Source organism: Hetaerina americana, unplaced genomic scaffold (assembly GCF_022747635.1).
Source record: "Hetaerina americana unplaced genomic scaffold, ioHetAmer1.1.p SCAF_9, whole genome shotgun sequence".
NCBI classification, from domain to species: domain Eukaryota; kingdom Metazoa; phylum Arthropoda; class Insecta; order Odonata; family Calopterygidae; genus Hetaerina; species Hetaerina americana.
In genome coordinates, this window is record NW_027287538.1 from 49971826 (window position 1) to 49993216 (window position 21391).

At 43.8% G+C, this 21391-nt stretch overlaps 1 protein-coding gene across 3 annotated transcripts in view; it reads left to right on the forward strand.

The window, feature by feature from the left end:
- Positions 1 to 21391, forward strand: part of LOC139698921 (uncharacterized) — a 386101-nt gene that overhangs the window by 246284 nt on the left and 118426 nt on the right. For 2 of the 3 annotated variants that reach the window (XR_011703026.1, XR_011703027.1), the window contains one exon: positions 8002 to 8066. Coding sequence is in view for 1 of the 3 variants with exons in the window: in XM_071597877.1 (XP_071453978.1) it covers positions 7018 to 7085; positions 8002 to 8066 (133 nt within the window). In the remaining 2 variants the exon portion in view is untranslated. Of the gene's footprint in view, positions 1 to 7012; positions 7086 to 8001; positions 8067 to 21391 lie in introns of those variants that run through there. The other variant, XM_071597877.1, reaches the window with a different exon arrangement.

A 21391-nucleotide genomic window follows, 5' to 3' on the forward strand; every position in this document is an offset into this window, starting at 1 on the left:
ATTAGGTATTGATTAATGTCGCACAACAGCTAACATATGATAGGGTCATTAAACAAATATATGAATATTTAACAGGGCTTTTGAACCATCCATAAGAAAAAGGTACAGAGTAAAATTATTTTGGTAAAACTTGTGAAAGGGAAGGTATAATATTCAGCAGAGCGTTAGTTTTTGCGTAAGAGTATAAGGTTTGCTGTGCATGGCGTTTACCCCGCTCTTGCCGTAGCCTGAAAATTAATATAAGGAAACCGGGATATTTATTAATGAGAATTAAATTCTTGTTGGGAGGATACAAATAAAAACAAAAGTAAAAATGACATTTAACGTTTTTCAAAATGGATTGCGATGGACTATAATGAGCCATAATTGGGACTCATCGTGCCCCTTCGATTTCGAATTATTATTTCGATGATAATTACTCGATTTTTTCGGGAATCTCTTGCTGCTGCTTGGAAGCGCGTGTACCATTGTCAATCCCTTCCGCCATTTCCCAACTCATTGTGCCACCTTCCTTCAAGCAGAGGAGTGCCACTTATTTTTATGCCTCCCTCCCCCCACTCCTCGTTGTCCCCTCTTTCATCTTCTTATTTTCCCAACCCTCCCCCACATTATCTCCGCGACCAAATCTGCTACTTTCAAGCCAAAAACCGTATCTTTTTCACCCGATCCCCTGGATCCCCCCCTCTCTCTCTCTCTCTCTCCTCCGACCATCTCCCCTCCTCTATCCCTCTCTCCGCTGCTCCTTAATCCATTATTCTCGATCATTCAACGTCATCTCATTTCCACGGTATCGTGGATCGTGATCTTAGTTGGCCGGTTAATTAGCTTAGAATCCCTCGCTCGTCCCATCCTTCCTTCGCTACACTCTCTCTCACCCTCGAGCCCCTCCCCCCTTGCCACTCCCTCTCCCGGTCGAGTCCGCTTAAAAGAGGGCCCCGCGCTGGTCCATTGGGGCGAAATAAACATCCTCTTCAGCGCGGGTCCTCTGTCTCGCGTTTCTTTTTCTTGTTTCCCATAACGCATTGGATATTTTTTATTCCGCTCATTCAAATCCCCCTTCCAACCTTTCTCTATCTTTCTCTCTCTCTCTCTCCTTCCCGCCACGAAAATTTCTCATTCCGCTCTTCCGGCGATGGTTCTCCCCCTTTCCCCAACTCCTCCCGCCCTCTCCCTCCCTACGCCATTTCCTTCGCTTTTATTTCCTTGTTGCGCACCCAAACACGCACACACACGCACTCACCCACCCCTTCTCCACGTTTTAAACCCGCCACCGCCGTAACAATTGCCGCAAACCCCCCCCTCCCTCCCTCCAACCCCCTCCTCCCTCCTTCCGCCCCCCTCCCGTTGCGAGAGCTAACGTCTCTCCGTGTTGCTTTCACCTCTCTCGGTTAAGTCCTCTTCGCCTCCTGCAATCCTCGCAACATCCGTTATCCCTCCCCCCGCTTCCAATTCCTCCCCATGACTCTTCCTCCCCGTTTTCCACCCCCACCCCGCTCCCTTTAACCTCCACCCCTTCCCATTGGCATGCCTCCCTCCCACAAACCCACCCCCCACCAACCACCTTCCAGAGACTCCCAAACTCAAGTTCACTCATCCTCCTCCTCCTTCTTCCCCTCCCTTACCCTCCCCCCACCTCTCTCTCTCACTTCCCCACCCCCACACTACTCTTTTCCACGGAGTTTGGCAGCGAACACATTTCAATGTAAAATGTCTTTTGGCAGCGACTATCAAATTGGCCACTCTGCAGTCAAATGGGGAAATCGTGTATTCGCCAAAAGGTCTTGGAGCGGAGAGAAATAAGGGGATGGAGGGCGAGGAACGGAGTAGGGGAGGGGGATGTTATTGGAGGGGGATGTGGGGGGCGCTGGAAGGGGATTGGTGGGAGAGGGAGGGTGAGAGTGGAACGGTGATTGAGATTTTGAATGGGGAGAAGGGATGCCGTATAAAAATAAAACTTCCAAACTCCTCTTCCCCCCCCCCATCCCTCCCTCTCCCATTGCGTTTTTCCATCCGAATGAATTTCAAGTTTTATTTTCATCTTATTTTTTTTTACTCCAACGTTAATGCCGATAGATATGTATCGATTGCCTCGCTCGCGAATGCATCCTAAATGTGGGTTTTATTTCACCCTCTTTCCCCATTCCGATCGGTAACAGTTTCGAATGAGGCAAATGCGTAATGGATTCCTGGTTAGTTGGGGAAGCAGATAACGAGGTGAATTACGTCTCGAATGGCACGATGGGACAGGGAGGACAATGGAAGGTAGGAAAATGTTCATTCCTTGCGGGTGGAGAGTTCCTTGAGACGTTTTAACAATCTTGGAAGGTTTTGTTTCGATTCTGGAAGGGACTTTCATGTACCTGAATCCCTTGGCTATAGGCGGGTTATTGTAGAAACTAAGGCAAGGTACTGCACGATCTCCGGGCAAGAAAGCAAGCGAGAAATTACTTTTATAAAAATACCGGTCGAGTTTATATCTAGAAACAGGGAGGGAATTTTCACCACGCTAAGTAATACTATTAGGTTTTATCACCGTTTGATAAAATTGGAGATATAAATTCCATCATTTAATTATTTGCAATTCGTACATGTAATTTCTTTTTGGAATCCAGTATTCCCATTACCTGAAAGCGTTGCAAGATCACCCGCATTTACATTAAGTAATAAATCCTTAAATCTTATGCAATACGCCTCAGTGGCGGTTTGTGCCGGGCCATTGTTCCCTCGTTAGGGGTGATATAGCCCCCGAACGCTATCTCCTAGCCAATAAATCGAGACAGTTTATTACGTAAAACCCCGGCAGATTTCAGTGTAATTAACGTTTCGTCGATAGCTCAACTGGTTAAAAGCATCGGCCGGGCAAGTCGAAGATCTGTGGTTCAAGTTCCTATCAAGAAAGCTTTTTTACGCTTGTGGTCTGCTCGATTCCATTTTCCCCACCATTCCTGTGTTCGTTTTTTTTGGTTGTTCATGACCCTTTACCTTGTATTTTAATCCATATGAATGAAGATATATATAGAAATATATATATATATATATATATATATATATATATATATATATATATATATTAGTTTTCTCAAACATTGATGGTACAGTACATTTAACTCTCCTAAACAACTTTATTATGATATTTTAATCCATCCATTTCGTTGGGATAACTCACTTTATTACACTTTTGCACGTGCTGAGATACATCCAAGCGTGTACTAACGTTTAGGCTTAAGAGTCCTCTTATTTTACTCTCACTGAATCAGTTTACTAGAAAATCTCCAGAAGTATCGATCCGCATAAATATTAGTACCACGCTCAAAAATCCTTTGAAATGCGGTAAATTGTGGCGTAATGTAACCAGGAAGTCAAGTACGATTTATTCAAATGTACCGTAAGCCTCTCCTTATTAGCTACTGAATGATATTGGTAAAGCTAGTACTTCGCGTCAACTTGAGTTTATTATAATTAGTTTCGTTTTTTGAACTGCAGGATTTAAATTTGAGTCACGCATTTTATGTTTCCTATGGTACGGTATGAATCGACATCAGAGACGCATGGGTATCCCCAATAATCAATGTAATCATCACTCCCTAAATGGGAGAGAACCGGTTCAAAGGAGAGATGGAATTGTGGAAGATATGGAACGTCACGAAAATGCCAGCAGAAAGGAAAGAAAACGTGAAGCCGTCATAGCGGCTAATTAGAGAACGGGATGAGGAAGTGTCTCTAGAGTTTTCAATATTGATTCTGTAACAAAAACTTGTAGGGATAATGAGCCAAGTGATACGTAACAGTGATCTGGTTGTATATTTTTGGTGAATGGGGAGAGGTAGACAGAAGATATAAAAGAAAATCATTGGGCGCAATGTATGTGGTATTGGTGTTTCACATTCTTGCTTGCTGTGTCCTGGCTTGCGTGTTGTTGGATGGCTTTCGTGCTGCATCCTGGGGTGCCTTTATTTGTTGATTCATGGCATAAGTGTTTGCATGAGTGTTGGATGAAGAGATTTTTGCATGAGCATGTGCGCTGCTGTGGGTGTAATTTTCCATGTTGTTGTTCTGCATGTGGTATTGTTCCTTTTTACGGTTGGTGACTTAACACCCCCCGCCACACGCCCTTGCGACGGCTTGCGGGGTATTATGTAGATGTAGATGTATTTAGGCATGCCTCCCTCCCGAAAACGTACTCGGGCATTTAACTTTAATTTGTGTGAATTGCATCACTGGTAGGATACATATTTTTACTGCAGTAAGGTAGATTCTTCAGATCATTGCAATAATTGAGTTGGAAAATAAGCTTAATGCCTCCATTATTCCATAGTCCATTCGATATTCCATCTAAGTATTGAATATAATTGGTAGGGTTCTTTAAAAAGTAATGCTTTCGAAGAACCCATATATTTTGGTTTGGCTATATTGTTCTTAGCGACACAATGATGGAAATGATTACTTCCGACGTTTTTCTCAGTGAACTATGATAAATAAACTGCAGATCAAATCATTGAAAAACTGTTTGATCTTAACAATTGATAATTCAAATTCATTCGATCGTAAATGTCATTGAAGGTGGCTAAGACGCATTCAGTTTGAAGGCACTAGGTTTCTCTGTAAGGGACTCTTTTTTTATGTATACCGTTGCGGTATCACCTTACCTTCACTTCTGATCATTAATTGGTCTTCACTCTTTGCGTTATCTGAGAAAATTGTGTCAATTACGTTATTACAGTAAATTGCCTCTTGAGTGTAAGAGTGTCAAAGGGCGTTCAAATTTTTTTAAGTCAGACCCACTACCGGAGCCACTATAAGTAATGACAATAAGAAATTGCTTGTATTTTCATAAATATTTAATTTGATTCAAAAACGAGGATTATTTAAAGAAGTACGCAAGTATTGTATGATTCGGAGATAGATTTTGGTGTAATAACAGGTATATCCGAATTTTACAATGATGTTTTTTTGGAAATTGTGATGATTGGAGGGGTCAGCTTCGATTTGTTTCATAATTTTAATCATTGCTAAATTATTTTATGCGACGATCAACGACAAGAAAGTATCATACCATACCATGCAAATGAGCAGATTTTCTCAATGTCAGTGATATTTTCCATTATTATACAAAATTCATTTCGTCACAAATTGGAACCATGCATTACTTAATATTCAATGTAACATTCGGTCCTATATGTAGGATTCGTATCTACGATGAGCGTGGAATACCACTTAGTCCCCCGATATCCTGTCTTTAAAAAAATCTGTTTCCACTCATCCAGCATATCCAATGGTCGCGCTTATCCAGCCTCGTTGATGGAGTGACATTTGTATAGCATTTGTGACTGCTTTCACTAAGGTTGACATTTATAAAGGAAATGTAACGTCGAGATATACCTATGGGTAGAATACGGACACTAATACCGTCATAAAGGCGATAGGAAATACGTATTAATAGGAAATAGAAAGTATTGAACGGAGTTTATTTTTTGTCACATGGCAATGCACAAATTTTCCACCACGAAAGGCAGGCGCTCTTTCTTTTTGCATGCAGCTCAGGGAACCTTTCACCCCCCCCTTCCACCCAAACCTCCCCCCCCCACCAACCCTCCCGTCATTTTAATTAGACAAAAAATTAGCAGATGAATAAAGCTGCAGCAAGGGCCGACCTCATTGCTCTATGCACTCCGAGAGCAATTAGAACTAATATAGGACGAACTGCGACGTGGCATCTAAATAAAAAACGTAAACGCGAACATTTAACGTTCCGTCACTCCCGATGAAAAAAAATTGCTTTGGGGACGGAGGGAGGGTGTGTGTCTGGATATAAAGAGGTGGAGGGAGAAGGGGAGGGGGGGTCGCAGTCCTAACGTCGCATCCGCCCGTGTCCGCTACATCATTAAAATCGGCTCGGGAATATTCCTACTGGGCATAAACCCGTATATCGTTCTCCTCCCACCCTGCCACCCCTCCGGCCCTGAAAACAGCTCTCTCTAACCGCACATGCAACCCTTTTACTAACTGCCTATATATTCAGCTGACCGCTCGCGTATTTCGCTCCGCCACCCTTCCTCTTCGCACGCTCATCAGAGGGCCCCTTACTACCCCCTCCCCCCGTCTCGGCCCTATCCTCTTTACTCCCCACACCCCCCTCCCCCAGAGCCACCGATGTTTTATACACAGACACATTAAGCATACACCTTACACACTCATCACAGCCAACTACCCCCACCACACTCTGCACGACGCCTTCCCCTCCGTGAGTTTTACACCCCTACACACTGCTCTCCCTCCCCTTGCGTACCCTTCCCCCGCCCTCTCCTCTCTCTCTATCGCGCGGCCACCATAATCCGACGTTCACCCTATTCAACACTTCAACGCAATAAAACCATCCCTCCCAGAACTCCCCCACCCTTTTCATCCCCCACAAGCTCCCCTCACCGAACGCCACAGCCAACCCCTCCACTCCCTTCCGCATCCTCCCGGATCCCTCTTCCCTTTTCTCCCCCTCCCCGTAGACTCCACCCACGCCCACCTCCCATTATCCCTGGCGACGCGAGAGAGACCCTCGCTTCAACCCTGTGTGAACCCTCCCCCTTTTTCCACGGCGATCCCCGACCGAAACCCTTCCTCCCCTCCGCCCACATAACTCCAGCCTCCCTCGGAGCGCTCCTTCGTAATATATTGACCCACCCCCCCTCACTACCTCACTCTCTCCCTCCCCTCGTATCCTCCCCTCCTTCTCCTCGGCTTCCGACTCCCTCTCCTGCCCTTCCGTCCGCCCTGCCCTCTTCTCCCTCTTCCCCTCCCCTCTTATATTCTCTCATCCACTCCCTCGCTCAGGTTTCTCTCTCTCTCCTCCCTTCGACACACTCCAATTCCTCTCTATCCTTTCCTGTTCATTCTCCCGCCCCAACTCACCTCCCACCCCCAACCTGCTCCCTTTGCATTACTCCTCCGAACGCCCCCACGCCTCAAACAGTACCTCGTGTGCAACATACAGAGATAAATGCCATGCGTGACCAACCGCGTGTAATGAAACGGGGATTTGTTTTGGAAGTAGCCAAGGATCAATTAAACAGATGGCGTCACGGTGAGAGCAGGTGGGTATATTTTCTTACTGTTGTGGGCAGGTACTCACCCGCTCAAGCGGTCTGCCTTGTTGTTTTGGTGGGAGTTTCGTTAGAGAAGGCACTGCCGCGATAAGGCAATTACTATCATATTACCCTAATTATGTACTTTGATATCGACGAAAGGAACACGAGTAGCCGGGTGCATTAAAGAGAAGAGAAATTTGGAACTATTTTTGATCCCTTATCAAACAGCCTTATGTATTCGCTCTAGCATATAATTAGTGTATATCATAAAGATAATCTGTGCCTACAGTTAGTTGGATGACTACCCCAAAGAGGTGGACTGAACTTCAAATTCAATTAAAAATGTATCGATACTTAAATTTTGGACTCAAACGTAACGTGAAAATGAGCAGCAAGAAAGAATAGAACATGTAGAGGAAGGTCAAGATCAAATTCCTTTTTTTTGTTTCGGCTTCGAATGTTTGTTTACGTATTGGAAAATAAATGTCTGGCAATGAGAAAAATGTTCATTTTACTTTACCTTTCGAACGCTGGATTTCATTTCATTAAAATTATTCATATTTCCATCATACACATGCGTTTTATATTTACTTAACCCTCCTACCCCGTTACAATCTTATTCTTTTCACTGATCGAAAATTCTTAATAAACTTAAATATTTTATGTCTTGAAAATATCGTCATTTGAAGGAAATATCATAATTAATAAATGCATCAGAGCTAAATTTTAGCAATGAGCACTTTAAATGTATGTATATACAAGTCATATACTGTTTAAAGTTTACTGTTTTCATATTTTATATTGTCTAAGATTGAGTTTCCATCGTATAGGATATTTTGTGTTTTCTGCATTTTCGCTATCTTCCCTCCATGGAAACCTCAATGGGTCTCTTATGCTCAGCATGTGTTGTGTTCTTTTGCAGGGGGTTAAGCTGTCGCGAAGGACGTCATTGTGCCTTTTGCCACTATGCATGGAGGAAGGATACGTGTGAGTATCAATCCGATTATTACTCGGTCTTTAAGTATTTTTATACGCTAAGGGGTTATGTTATGTGTCTGTTCAACTTTAATTGCAAGCATGGCTATTTTATAAGATGTTACATTATCTAACCACGAATAATTACCTCAACGAAGCATGCCGTCACGTTTTAATGGCTACCAGTTCTCTACATTTCAATTCCTAAAATACCTGCGCGCTTTCATTCATTTCCGCATTGAACGTTTTTTTCTCTTCGTTTTCTCTTGTCTACCTTTAGCAACAGTTTCACTTGGATTTTCCCCCTGTCCATTCGTTTTTTGCTCAATTAACTATGTAAAAATTAATTAAGAAAACAAAATTCATTCAAAGAATACAAAGATTATGGCATACTGTTGGTAAAGAGTGCAAGGTATTTCGTACATTTGGTGCTGGAAAACAAGCTCCAAAATGTACACTACTACGCCTTACACATTAGCGTAGAAAGCGGTGGAATCGTGATAGCTGGTACCCGTAGTTCGAATGATTTTCGTAATAATTCCGAAATAGCCCGTGCCATGAGTATTAGAGTAATATTTCAAACGGCCGGGTGTAATCTGCAAATTGATCGAACAGAACGATTTCACTTTTTTTTGCGCGCAACGTTTTTTTTTTTTTTTCATTTTAATTCAATGCGGCCGAAGAGCTGCAGCATTCCTGTGATTATTTTGTCCAAGGATGAAATGAGTGGGTGTACATTTGCGTTGCATAGATATTTACTTTGAAACCGACCGACCGAAGACCGGCGCACGGGGGAGTGTCCGACCTCCCCCCCCCTTCCCCCCGCCAACTATCGTTAGCCGTGCGAAGTACTCCGTGTAGGAGGGGGGTGAAAGGGGGGAGAGAGGGATGGGGCACTTGCACCACAGTGTGTTACACTTTGATTTTTTTTCACCCCTCCCTCCTCCGCCGCTGCGTTCCAATCGCCATTCCTGGCGAAAAACTCTTCACCCGCCACTCGTCCCCACATACATACACACACACTGGCGCCCCCGACTCGCGGCCCCCCCTTCCACCTTCCTCCTCCTCTCCACCACCCCTTTCGGGCCCTCTAATCCACCCTCCTCTCCTCTTCAACCGTGTCGGGGGAGCCCCCACCTCCTCCTCCTCCCCCCGCCCTCCTCATCTCGCCTCGCCACCTCCTCCAGCACGACCCCGCCCCGTCCCTTGCACCCACCCCCTCACTCTCCCCTCTCTCCCCCCCGTGTGTCCCTCTCCTCTCTCCCTCTCCCTCCCGCACCGCTGGAGCAATGCGCCTGCGTCCGGACTATCGATGCGATGTTGTGGTGGTCTTCCCTCCCTCAAAAACCCAACCCCTCTCTCCACCTTCCCTTCCCATCCCCCTTCGCCTCGGGGCCACGTGACCCTCCGAGGGTTCAAAACCTCCACACCAAGCAGTGGCACCCCCACGTCCCTCTCCTATTCCTCTCTCCACATCTTCTTCCTTCACCACTCCACTCTCCCCCCCTCTCTCTCTCTCCACTCTCCTTCCCTCCATCCCCTCTACCCGCGAACTTCCGAACCCCTTTCCTTCCCCTCCTCCCCTCCAAGCCTCCCTCCCCTATACCCGCAGCGTATTGCACCCCCACGGACGGAGCCAGGCAGGCACACACGAATACCCTTTCGCCGTTACCGGGGTAGCATGGCAACCCGCGGAGAGCCATTCCCATGGCAACGATCCGCAAGGGAGGGCGCCTCGCGGCTCGCTGCGGATGGGCCGTAAGGGGGCGTCGGTTGGGGGGGAAGGAGATGTGGGGAGGGCGTGGGTGGGCCATTTCCCCCGCTCCTTCCCCTCACTGTAGGGCCCCACGCGAACCCCTGCTTCTTTATCATTTCCTCCCTCTACTCTTGGAGGTGGGTGAGTCCGGGAGAATATTTTCGGGTGCGAGAGGATGGGGATGTTTGGGCGTGTATTTTTTTTCCGCGGGACTCCCCCGTTTCCTTTCGGCCGTCGCATCGTGCCGCACACCCCGTGCTGCCACCACTCATCCGGGAGTAAAGAGGAGGCAGGGGTCGAGAGAGGGGAGGGAGGAGGTGGGAACCTCGCAGGACGGTCCTGCGTGCGTGCGGAGAGGGGTTTGGGAGGTTGGGGGAAGACTCAGGGATTGAAGAGATTGTTTTTCCATCCCCCGGCGCCCTTCCATATTCTCTCTTCGGGGTGAGCGGGGCCGTGCTGGGAAGGAGAGGATGGGAGGGTGGTTGGGGGGGGGGGGGAGTGGAATATTATACGCTTAAATGCTCCGTTGCCGTGAGATTATGTTCCCCTCATTTCACTAAAACGTTCCTCCGTCGCGCTCCTCATTCCTTACCCCTCTCCGTCCTCTTTCCCTTGTCCTTTCTCTCCCTTCATCTTCTTCTTCCGACCCTTCTCCCACCCCCACGAGGAAAAGAGAGAGAGAGCCCTTTCCCGAAAACCCTTCCTTAAATCCTCGTTTCCACTTTTCCATCCTCCTAGGCCCTTTTTTCCCGCGATCCGCAGACTCAATGAGAGTCGGCCGCCGTTCGCAGTAACCCCTTGTTCGTTTCCATTATATTTTTTTTGTTTCCCTGAAGGTGTTTTTTTTTATTTTACCTCTCCCCCTCTCTCACTCTTCTCCTTAACAAAACCCCCCTCAGCCCCTGGATGATTTAGTATTTTGGATAAAAAAGGGCTATCTCCCACTTCCCCTTGTGTGGGGGTGTAAGGGGAGTGAGAAACGAATCCCACGAATATTCCGTGGACCCTTGATACATATACAAGTGAGTGCTCCGTGCGGGATCGACTCTATAATGCCCGCTTCCCCAAACCAAAGCTTAAATACAAAATGACTCCGTAGTATCGAGGGTAAAACTATGATAACAGCGGTCTTCCAGCTGATGGAACGCTGCGATAGATACAGGAAAACGGCATTATTCGGTACCGCTAGCCTCGGTGTCAACCGACCCCGCGAGGCATTCGACACCTTGGATGGCTTCCACGCACGAATTCCAACCTCGGGGTTACGTTTTGTGAGTCTAATTCCTTTTGTCTATTCCTACCTTTTTCCTCGCAAATGTTCGTGGCCGCAACTGCAGAGAAAATCGCGTGATACTTGTGAAATTAGCCGTCAAATTATACCCAATGCTAAAAATCACGAGTCACTCTCTTGGATGTTCCTCTCTTGCACACGACCTCGCCGCGGCTCGTAGGGGAAGATGTAGATGCAATAATGATTGGAACACTTCAGGGGCGTAACCTAATGCGTAAAATTCAATTGAGAAAACCTACGAAAACGAAGTAAATATAGGGCATGAAATCTATATCTTTCGCCTAGTCGGAAGCTCTTTGGTAAATAATCATCAAGGATCTACCGCACATTGCAGTGCTACGATGGATTTACTACCCATGTAGAGCTACATTTCTAAAACCCATCTAACATGGCACTGAATCTATTCACATTATTATAAACCATTCTTCAACTCCATACACTAACTTCCTCCCTTCATTCTGTCTAACATGCCTATTATTTTCCCGTCTCCACCTCAGTCACTCATTATTCTCCCCTTCATCAAATTTTTCAATAATTTTATCACTCGATATGCTCTGCATCGATTTTTATGGCTTTTCAGCTCATGGGGTCCTCCCCATAGATTACAACCGGCGTGGTAGAAGGGGTTGGTGTTCTGATGACCCCTAGAAATGGGCTGGTTAGAGAAATAACACTTCCTGATAGGGTCGCCCATGCCAGTCAGATAGATCGAGCGATCAGGACCAGGCGTAACGCAGTCCACTCAGCTTGTTCCTCTGTGTAGAGGCTGCAAAGGCATCTGATACATTTAATTTCGCATTAGTGAACTACTTTGGAGGGCAGCAGCAGGAAACCACCTCGATTATTCCTCCCATGACAATGATAGTAATATATCGGTGAAGTAAAATGGACATGGCATAAAATATTTAGCAGAAACTTAAAAATCGTTACTACGAGGTGGGAGGCCACCTGCCCTAGGAAGTTACGGTTGCGAAAAAGGAAATAAGTAGGAACTGAAAACACTCGTATCGTAAGTAATCGTGCTAATATCAGAGCCATGGATCATTGAAAAATAATAAGAAAGAATAATATGTCTTTCAAATCTTTTTATGGTCGCTTGATTTGAAGATCAAATAAAATCTAAACGAGAATGTCTGCAGAATAGACAAAAAGTGTAGTCATAGAATAGGCACACATATGGACCACTGGATGTAAAGAAAAGAACATTACCGATTAGATTGACCTTTTATTTTAGAGTGCAAATACAAGAAATAAATATTTCGGTAGTAGATTAAGGACAGAAAGAACTAAGGATACAAGCCAAATAATCGATCTTTAGGGGATAAGAATAACTGTTAACGAACGTTTTGGAGGAGACAAGTATTTTTTTTCATTTGAAAAAGCCTTTGTATATTGCCATTATTTCATTTGGTCTTAGTTAAATGCCCATTTTTATACTAGCAGCTCGTTTTTTATGCGTAGGCATATATGCGGTACTTAGATGAATATAACAGTAATTGTCATTGTCTACGTAATTTGAATTTTTGGCAAAGATATATTAACTATCAATTTAGAAAAAACTTAATATTTAATCATGCATGCCTTATGTTGAATTACGCCCTGCCACGCACAAGTGGCTTGCGGGGTACCTCCTAGATCTAGACGAATAAAGAATTGTGAAGGGGGAGTAACTATCATGGCATAGATGAGTATTAGAATTGGATGGCACGGTATTTCTACGGGTAGCTAGGACCAATTCTGGGCGATGCTTCCGAGCAGCCCCAGCTTAACCCAAAATATGTGATTTATCGGATGCCGTGTCTTCCTCGGAAACCGCCGGCGGCAGAGGGAATAAGGATTTGGCCTCCCTTATTACCCTCTTATAATGTGTGGATTTCACACGCCGTTGGGCTTTGTAGGATGTGAGCTCCCACCCATCGAACCAACCTACAGGTTGATTAGTGTGGTTGGTTGGGAGGGCAAGGAGGGAAGTCTACATTCAACCAGTTTTCGGATTGGAAAGTATATGGTGAATAAATGAATTATAAGACACATTCACGCAAGCAGGGGTTCAGGCCATGGGGAAGAATCGCCTCCAAACTCTGGAGGTATACACAGCGCTATTATTACTTGGTCACGAATGTAGGGGAGGGGAGAAGTAATGGATCCATGGACCAATCCCAGTGACATAGATCTGAAAAAGACTTCCCTGACGATGTAATAGGGGTTTTCAATAATACGAAACAATTTCTCCACAAGAAATCAAAGTTTGGGTTGCTTTTCACGGACATGAGGGTGCGGAGTTGAACCAGATGTTTTATGCGCGCACATAGGTCAAATGGGAGGGATATTGAATAGAACACGGGTAGAAAAATTGTTCTCCTGACGACCAGAAACATTACTGACACAAGGATAGTCTCCATCATCTCGTCATTCCTTCCCACAGTTTTTTTTTCCACGCACATAATTTCATTTCACTGCATTGAAATGCATATTTATATTATATCTAGGCACTGAATGGCGTCTCTGTTAGGAAAAAATTCTGCGCCACCTGGAAATACATGCACCTAAACGAAAACTTACGTTCTTACCAAATTTTACGATGTGAATTATGTAATTTAGTAGGTGTCACAGTCGAATGTACGCATTTGTGCATGCATTGGATACGTGAAACTCACAAGTTTGCAATGTTTTTGTTTGAAAATAACAGAACAATTTTAATGGTGATACCGTTTTTAAAATTATGCCAATGAGTACGGTAATAAAGCCCATGTTTTGAGAACTAAAAAGAACGAGAGAGATCTCATGTTTTTTGCCCTACAAATTCTCAGAAGAATCAATCATATCATATTCATACTGGATTTCATATTTTATATTGTCTTTATTATTCGGAAAGGAATACTCCTAACGCTGTGACCTTTTCATTGACGAGGAAGCAAAAATAAATTAGTCTTATAGAGAGGCAGTACCTGGTTACTGAAATAAGGGTGTTAGCAGATTAGTTTAGAAAAATATAAATTGTAATAATCTGTTTCGGTAGAAATTGCTTTACAGTTACGCAATGACAATTCGTCACTACTTTTTTGCCGCCATAGGTTTTTCCCAGTTACTCATGCATTACAGTTATAATAAATTAAATATATAATAAACAGTTGTAATAAAGCGAACAAGCATGCAGGAGTGAATGAAGTAAGATAGCCTAAAAGTACGATAATTCGTTCAGCCTAAAAGTACGATAATTATTCCGAGTCAACCTGTCACTTCCTGAAATATTCATATTACTAAGACACCTAGTTTGAAAATCTTGATGTTCCTCTATAGTGACACACGGTATGTAGAAGCACATTGTGGATTCAAATGCCAATTTGGAGTTAGAATAGTTTTTGTAGAGGGTGTTGGAGGAAGTGCAGGAGGAAATGGGAAACCATTTAAAGTCTAGTCGACTTTCTAGGAGACGAAAAACGCATAACTAAAACCTATGTAGAAGAGACATATTATGTTAGTTAATTTAAAACTCTACGTAGAGTGCCAATTTAAAACACTGAGAGAAGAATTCTATTTTCTGTAGACGAATATTACTGAGATAACATAATGAAATGTGATTACTTCACATTTTATTATTAAATTAATGTTAAAAAGGTAAAAAAAGATAATATTTAATTGTCACAAATTCCACAATGATTAACAATATCAAATCCAACGGAGCTTCTTGCTAATATATACGTCATTACAAAAAATGAAATGTACCCATGTTTATTTGTTCGTCAAGGAAATTTTCTTTTAAATGCCTGAGTAATTAATTTCCTTGTACCAAGTAATTACCAAAATTCAGTAATCTAGCCCCACTATATTATACAGGTACGAGTCGGGTTTTCAATTAAGATGCTCTCCATGAATGCCCCAGCGACGACCAAGGACCAAGCGGCAGCTACGTGAATGTCGCACAGCCGGCGCAGAAGCAAACATAATTCGAGAAATGTGGCGGCGAATTTAGTAAATTGGCAACGCTGCAATTCCGTCAAATCTCTTGACACACCCACACACACAACACGAACAGAGGTGCTCTCGGGAGCCTCCATTTCCCCTGCCCGCTCTCGCATCGCCGAAAGAGATTCTTCCTTTTGTTCATCGGTATCTCAATTAGGCTAATGACGGTTCCGCTCCCACTTCCTCCTCTCCCTCCACACACCCCCACCCCCTGCCACTCCCGTACAGACCTTCCCCGCTCGTCCCTCACTCGCACGTGTATTCATCGGGCTCGCCCTCTCCTCCTCCCCTCTCGCCATCTACCCCTCCCCGCCAATCTCTCTCTCCCACGCCCAGTGCTGTGGCCTGCCACTCCGTCTGCGTAACTTGGAGTGGCCACCAGTCTATGGTCCTTCGCGACGCCACCGATGGACACGGTGGTTGTTTCCCGATTTCACTAAGAGCCTATACACTGAGAAGCGCGCGAATTATGAAGTAAGAATATTAGTTTTTTAAACCGACGGAAATGCACGGTCATGAAATATTTTACGCGTGGATCAAGGAATCAGCAAACCTCTTCGTCGAAGTTATTTCAACTTCCGAATTGACGGCCAGACTTTTAGTTTCAAATGAGAGGCAGTTATGCTATAAAGTAAAATGGCCATCCTCCAACATCACTTAAATCATTTTAGCATAGCAGGATGAATGTAAAACAATGGAACGTAGGTATTACAGGGAGGCCCCGTCAAATCCCCTTACCCCTCCTGAGGCGATCTCGATTTATTCGTTGCTTTCTTCTTAAAACTGACTGCGGATGCACTATTTTTAGTATTTATATCGCGGAACAATGGTCATTAAAGCAAGATGACAGGCGTAGATTGGCAAGCATTGGTAAACATGGCACCCAAGGATAGCGAACACGCATAGCGCAAGCATCATTGACCTCGTCGGGGAGTGATGCTTACCCGTAAGAAAAACATTGACTTAGCGGTATCTGTCAAATATGGATGGCTATAAACTAAATTCCTAATCGGAAACAAGTGAAGTAATTTTTTGCATGGCAAGAATTTCTATGCATCAATGAATTTCACGTCTTTGAACAAACCTAATTGTCCTCGTCTATTCTTTTTTGGTTTCCACATCTTACTGTGCCAACCGCATTTGTCTCTTCTTAGAAAAGGAGTCATAGAAGCAAAAGTGACATCATGCCAATAGTAACGTATTTTTGTTATTCCTGGGAATAAATTTCAATCGATTAATCGCCGACCGTTTTACATATAGCTCTAATGCCCTCATTGAATTTTCTCATGGCATTGTCTATGTCGCTCGGATAGTAATGAGCGTAAATTTGAAAGTCATCCCCGCAAAAATCATAATTATAGATAATTATTAACTTTGGAAGTCCGTTGGTATATAAGTGAGCAGAGTGGGGTCTTAGAACTGAGCCCTAAAGAAGTCCTTAGGACACAAATAAAGACTCAAGAACCGTTTCCTTCGTCACCTTTCCCTACTTGACTGAGTTTGGTTAGATACGAACGATACCAGCCGAAAAGAGTTTTTACTTGTACAGCTGACTCATACGAGGATATCATGATACGCAAGAATCGAATATCAACTGTTCCCAGTGTGACTAAAATTGAACAGGACCAGAATTGTAACTTAACTGTCATGAACTGCTCATCGAATTTAATCCAATATTGTGTTACCATCGCGGTCTGAGAGTTATATTCAGTTCAAAATCCAAGCATGCCAAGTGCATATTAATTCTGGTCAGATTCCCTGCGGTTAAATTGTAATTTTGACGCTCGAGTGTTTTGGACAGCTGGAAGGAGAGCTGGACACAGATGGGCTATTATTATGGATCGCTCTGTTTTTAACGCTGGAAGAATCATTGCCGATTTCCATAGCATAGGGCCCGATGAATGATAGTTGAAAGTTTAGTTCATTGAGAGATTACAGGAATCATTTCCAATTAGAACGGGAAAAATAATGTGGAGAGTTCCGTCGTTCAAGGTGTCAATTCACATTTGGTTTGACTACGCTCATTTCATGACCCAGTTAAATAAATTTGGGGTCAAAAAAGTATTTTTTCTACGCTAAAGCAGGATTGCGATGGAATAAAAATGAGTCCGTATTTTTTCGAAGCAAACGTACAACATTTCCTTTACTTTTGATCACGTTAATTTTGGATTGATAGAAAGTGGTAGAAAGAAAAAAGAATCTCATTGCACCAGAGAACATTAATACCAAATGGGTTTAACCACTACAAGTTTAGTAATAAAGGATCTAACCTCGGTAAAACAGAAACTCTATTTAAATAACTAACAACTAGTCTAATAATGAAAAACACGCCCCACGCATGTGTTTTCTCCGTAAGTTCACACCTCCAGTCTTCAAAAGTTTATTTTTCGCGGAGACTTTCGTTTCTGCACCTTAGAACACTTAATTCTTCAGCAATATTTTGCCTGCGTCTTCTTCACCCGTCCCTCAATCCTTTTACCCAAGGAACCTCAGTCACGGATGACGACCTACCATTCCAACCCATACACGAGACCGAAATGTAAGCGCGTGAAGTCGGTGAAGACTTCGTTTTTCTTCCCATACATGCGCACATATCGATGGGTGGGACCATTTCGTCACAATGGTTGACTTTCGATTCAGAATCTCGAGAGAGAGAAAAAGAGAGATGTGGCGTGAGAGAGAAGGGGATGCCACATGTCCTGAAGACGGTGAGAGAAAGGGCGAGAATGGTACAAGGGCAAGGGAAGGAGAGATCCTGGAAGGCGGCCAAGGAAGATTCAAATGGAAAGGGGAGGAGGAGGTTGGGGGATTGTCCCTTCCCCTGTTACCCTTATTCGGGGTGAGGGTTTGGGATGGATGCTGTTCGGGGGGGGGGAGGGGGGAGATATCTGAGAATAAGGAGACCATAAAAGGAGGTGGAGGGAATGGGTGTGGGAGAGAGGGGGGGAAGGCAAAATGGGGGAAGGGGTCGCCGAGGAGGAAGGAGCGCACCGCTCTTCAGGGCCGGGAGGGTAAAGGAAGGAAGGAAAACCATTAATTCAACTCCCGCCTTCCCAAATTACTACCGGCAACCGAATGTTTTTGCCCTCAGCCGTCCCCCCGCCTCCCACCAACGGCCCCTCAACCTTCTCGGTACCCCCGCTGTGGCTGAAGCCTCCATTGGGGGTGGATGGGGCGGGGAGTAAGAGGAGTGGGCGGTGGGGGACCGAAAGGAGAAGATGCTGCCGCCTTCTCCCGAAAGCAGGGGGTAAAAAGAAGAAGGGGGTATTCAGGAGACCGGGAAAATGGAGTGTGGGGAGGGTTGGATGGAATCTTGGCACGGGAAGGCACACGGAGGAGGGGCGGGGGTTGGTGGTTGATATATATTAAGAGGGGAGCGGGGATTGTTTATACGACGAAGTGGCAAATGACGGTAGGTGCGGGGAAGGAAGGCTCTCTGGGATAGGGCGGGGGCGTAACCCTAGCGGAGGAGAAAGGGAGAGGTGGGGGAGTGGTTTGGCGAGACGTAGGTAAGGGTGGTTTCTCGTGGGAGGCGAGTGGTAGGGGGAGAAGTGGGGGATAATTGGTGGTGGATGGGGGTTGGATGTGGGTGGGTGGATGAGGAATGGTAAGGGTCGAGACAAATGGAGTCTGAAGGCGGTTATGTGCGTAGCGTACGCGTACACCGGGGGTGGGATGGGAGTGGGGAGAGAGGGTTCGGGATGGAGGAAGGAAGGAAGGAAAGGGGGATCTTTAAGGGTAAAGTATGGAGGGGGTAGGAAGGGTTATAAGGCTCCCACCTCTTGAGTACCCGGTGCTACGAGTGCATCTTCCTACCTTCCTCTTATATTTCTCACATGCACCCCATTCCTCCTCCGCCGCACTCCATTCCCTTCACCACACGAGGTCCTCTCCAATGATTCCCCCTCAATCCCTCTCGTTGCCTCGTTTCGTGTCCCTATCCAACACTTCCTTCCCTAAAACATAGACCCCCCGTAGTGGCGACAGGTTACGAATATCAGCTTTTGCCTCAGTATCATAGTGATCAATGAATGTCCTTAGTTTTGTCCCACGGAATTCATTTTACTGATTTATTTCTCATGATGGAATTACTCTAAGTTGAAAGTATATTCACGTCCTCAATCGAAATATATCTTGCCATTATGATGACTACGGCGAACAAGGTAATTTGTTACCTTGTTCGCCGAAAGAACGAAAGTGTAAGCAGAATTATATTTTCTGAATTCTTTTTCTCCTAAAATATACATAATATAAAGAACTCTGTAATTTGGAAATGATATTTCCATCGACATCATAAATCCACGGGCAAAATCAGTTGTCCGTTTGGATTATGCTCTATATTCATTCACATGCCATTTTTTTTAATTTGCATAATTATATGAACAGAGCTATATTTTTTACTGAAAATATTCTGAGAAGTGTCATATTATAAAAAAAATCATTTGGACAGCAATATTTATAATTCAAATTCAAAGGAACTGTTGAAAATGGCGTACCAATAACTTCAAAGAAGACATCTACTGGTTTTAATATAAAATACGAGAAATTAACAGTGCCAATATCAGTATCCATGATTTAAAGTCAAATTTCAGGTCTAGGCATATGGCCTAGGAAATGATATTTGTAGTTTGAAATATCTACCAGGCGCTTCTGTCGTTTAAAAATTAAGATTTCGTCGATTTTTTTAAAACAATATTTTTTTACAATTTCTGAACTAATTAATGATACATTGTTATAACCAGTAAACAAAGACAGTGTTGAATTATCAACGGGTTAAATTTATGAACGGTTCACTCTTCTGCCGTACTTAATAACAAGCGTTGTAATAACAGCTCTCATTAGTAGAACATTTCAATACAAACTGGATTCCAGGCTTCCCAAAAATCTTAATAAAAATTCAAAACTTATTTGCCCCAAGGTCGTACCGTCTTCGTTAAAATTCAAATTACCTTAAGCAGGAATTCAGGCCCATCCCCCGAGAGAAATTCAATTTTCCCGGATGGTAATTATCTTTAATTTATCTCTTCTCATTGGCTCGCCATCTGGAAGCCCCAAGAGTGTGCAGATGAACACATGGTGGAAGAATAATTAAGTTTGGTCGAATTGGCGCGATACTTGTTTCAAAACACTGGGCGATTCCTGCAATTTTGTCGAAGGTCTTTGGCGTCTACGGGCATTTTCCAAATCGCAGAGTAACAAATTTCCGAAGGAACTTTATAAAATTACCAAAAAATGACGATTTTAATCAATTATTATTCCTTGAATTTGACTGGAAAATCTATCAATTGTAGTCAAATTGCATACCAAATTGACACACCTTGTAAGAAAATAGTGTGTACACTCCCAAAGATATTAATGAATCTGCTTCACTGGTAGAAATACTATATTAAAACTAGTTTCAACATCGAACTTTTAATGAAGTGTTAATAAATTAGTATTAGAAAAACTTATTCAGTATGCGGAATGGGCAAAAAGTACAGTAAAATTTCGTCTTTATGTAGCATGATTTCCTGTTAGGTCCGAACTTCAACTACGTACATAGTGTGGCAGCTATACGATTCAGGTATGGAACCCGGGGTTGCTATTGACAGTGAGCTCTGGATGTAAAGGGAGGTGGGTATATAATCGTACGAAGTGTGGTGCAAGTTCAATTCGGCCCTCCGTAAGATATGAACCAACTTGTGTGTAGTATTACATCTGCCCATAACCCATATTTGCGTTAACATTAAAAAAATGCGTCATTTATGTCATATCTGCAAAGATAAGTTAATGGATTGCTTCCATATGTGCCCTATTTAGAGTACTTCAATAGTTTGTACGTCCGTGATGTTTCTGAGGAGGGGCAGATTTTTAATATCACTTGGCTTTGCTAATGCTTTGCAAGTGTGTGAATTAACGAAATGAAGTATCGAAATAAAATGAAATCATTGACTTTGCAATGCCAGACACTCAATTCAAAAACACGAACGTCATCATTTGGTGATCACCTGATGATGACGTTCAACGTCGAATCCTGGGTCGTGTTTTCAAATGAAGTGTGTGGAATTGCAAAGTCAATAATTTCATTTCATTACAACAATTTATGCAAATTCCATGAAGTTACGCCGAGGACAACACATTTTAAATGAAGTTTCATGCCCTGCCAACTGCGTAATTGAAGGCTTTTGAGATATTTTATGGTTAAATACGTTTGGATGATAATGTATTTAAATAGTTAATTGGCCCTGATGGCGAATTTTAAACAACTTAACATTTTTTAAAAATCCTTTCCTCCGGGAACCCTTAAATGGGACGGTGGTAATCCAACCGGACCAGCTATGTTTC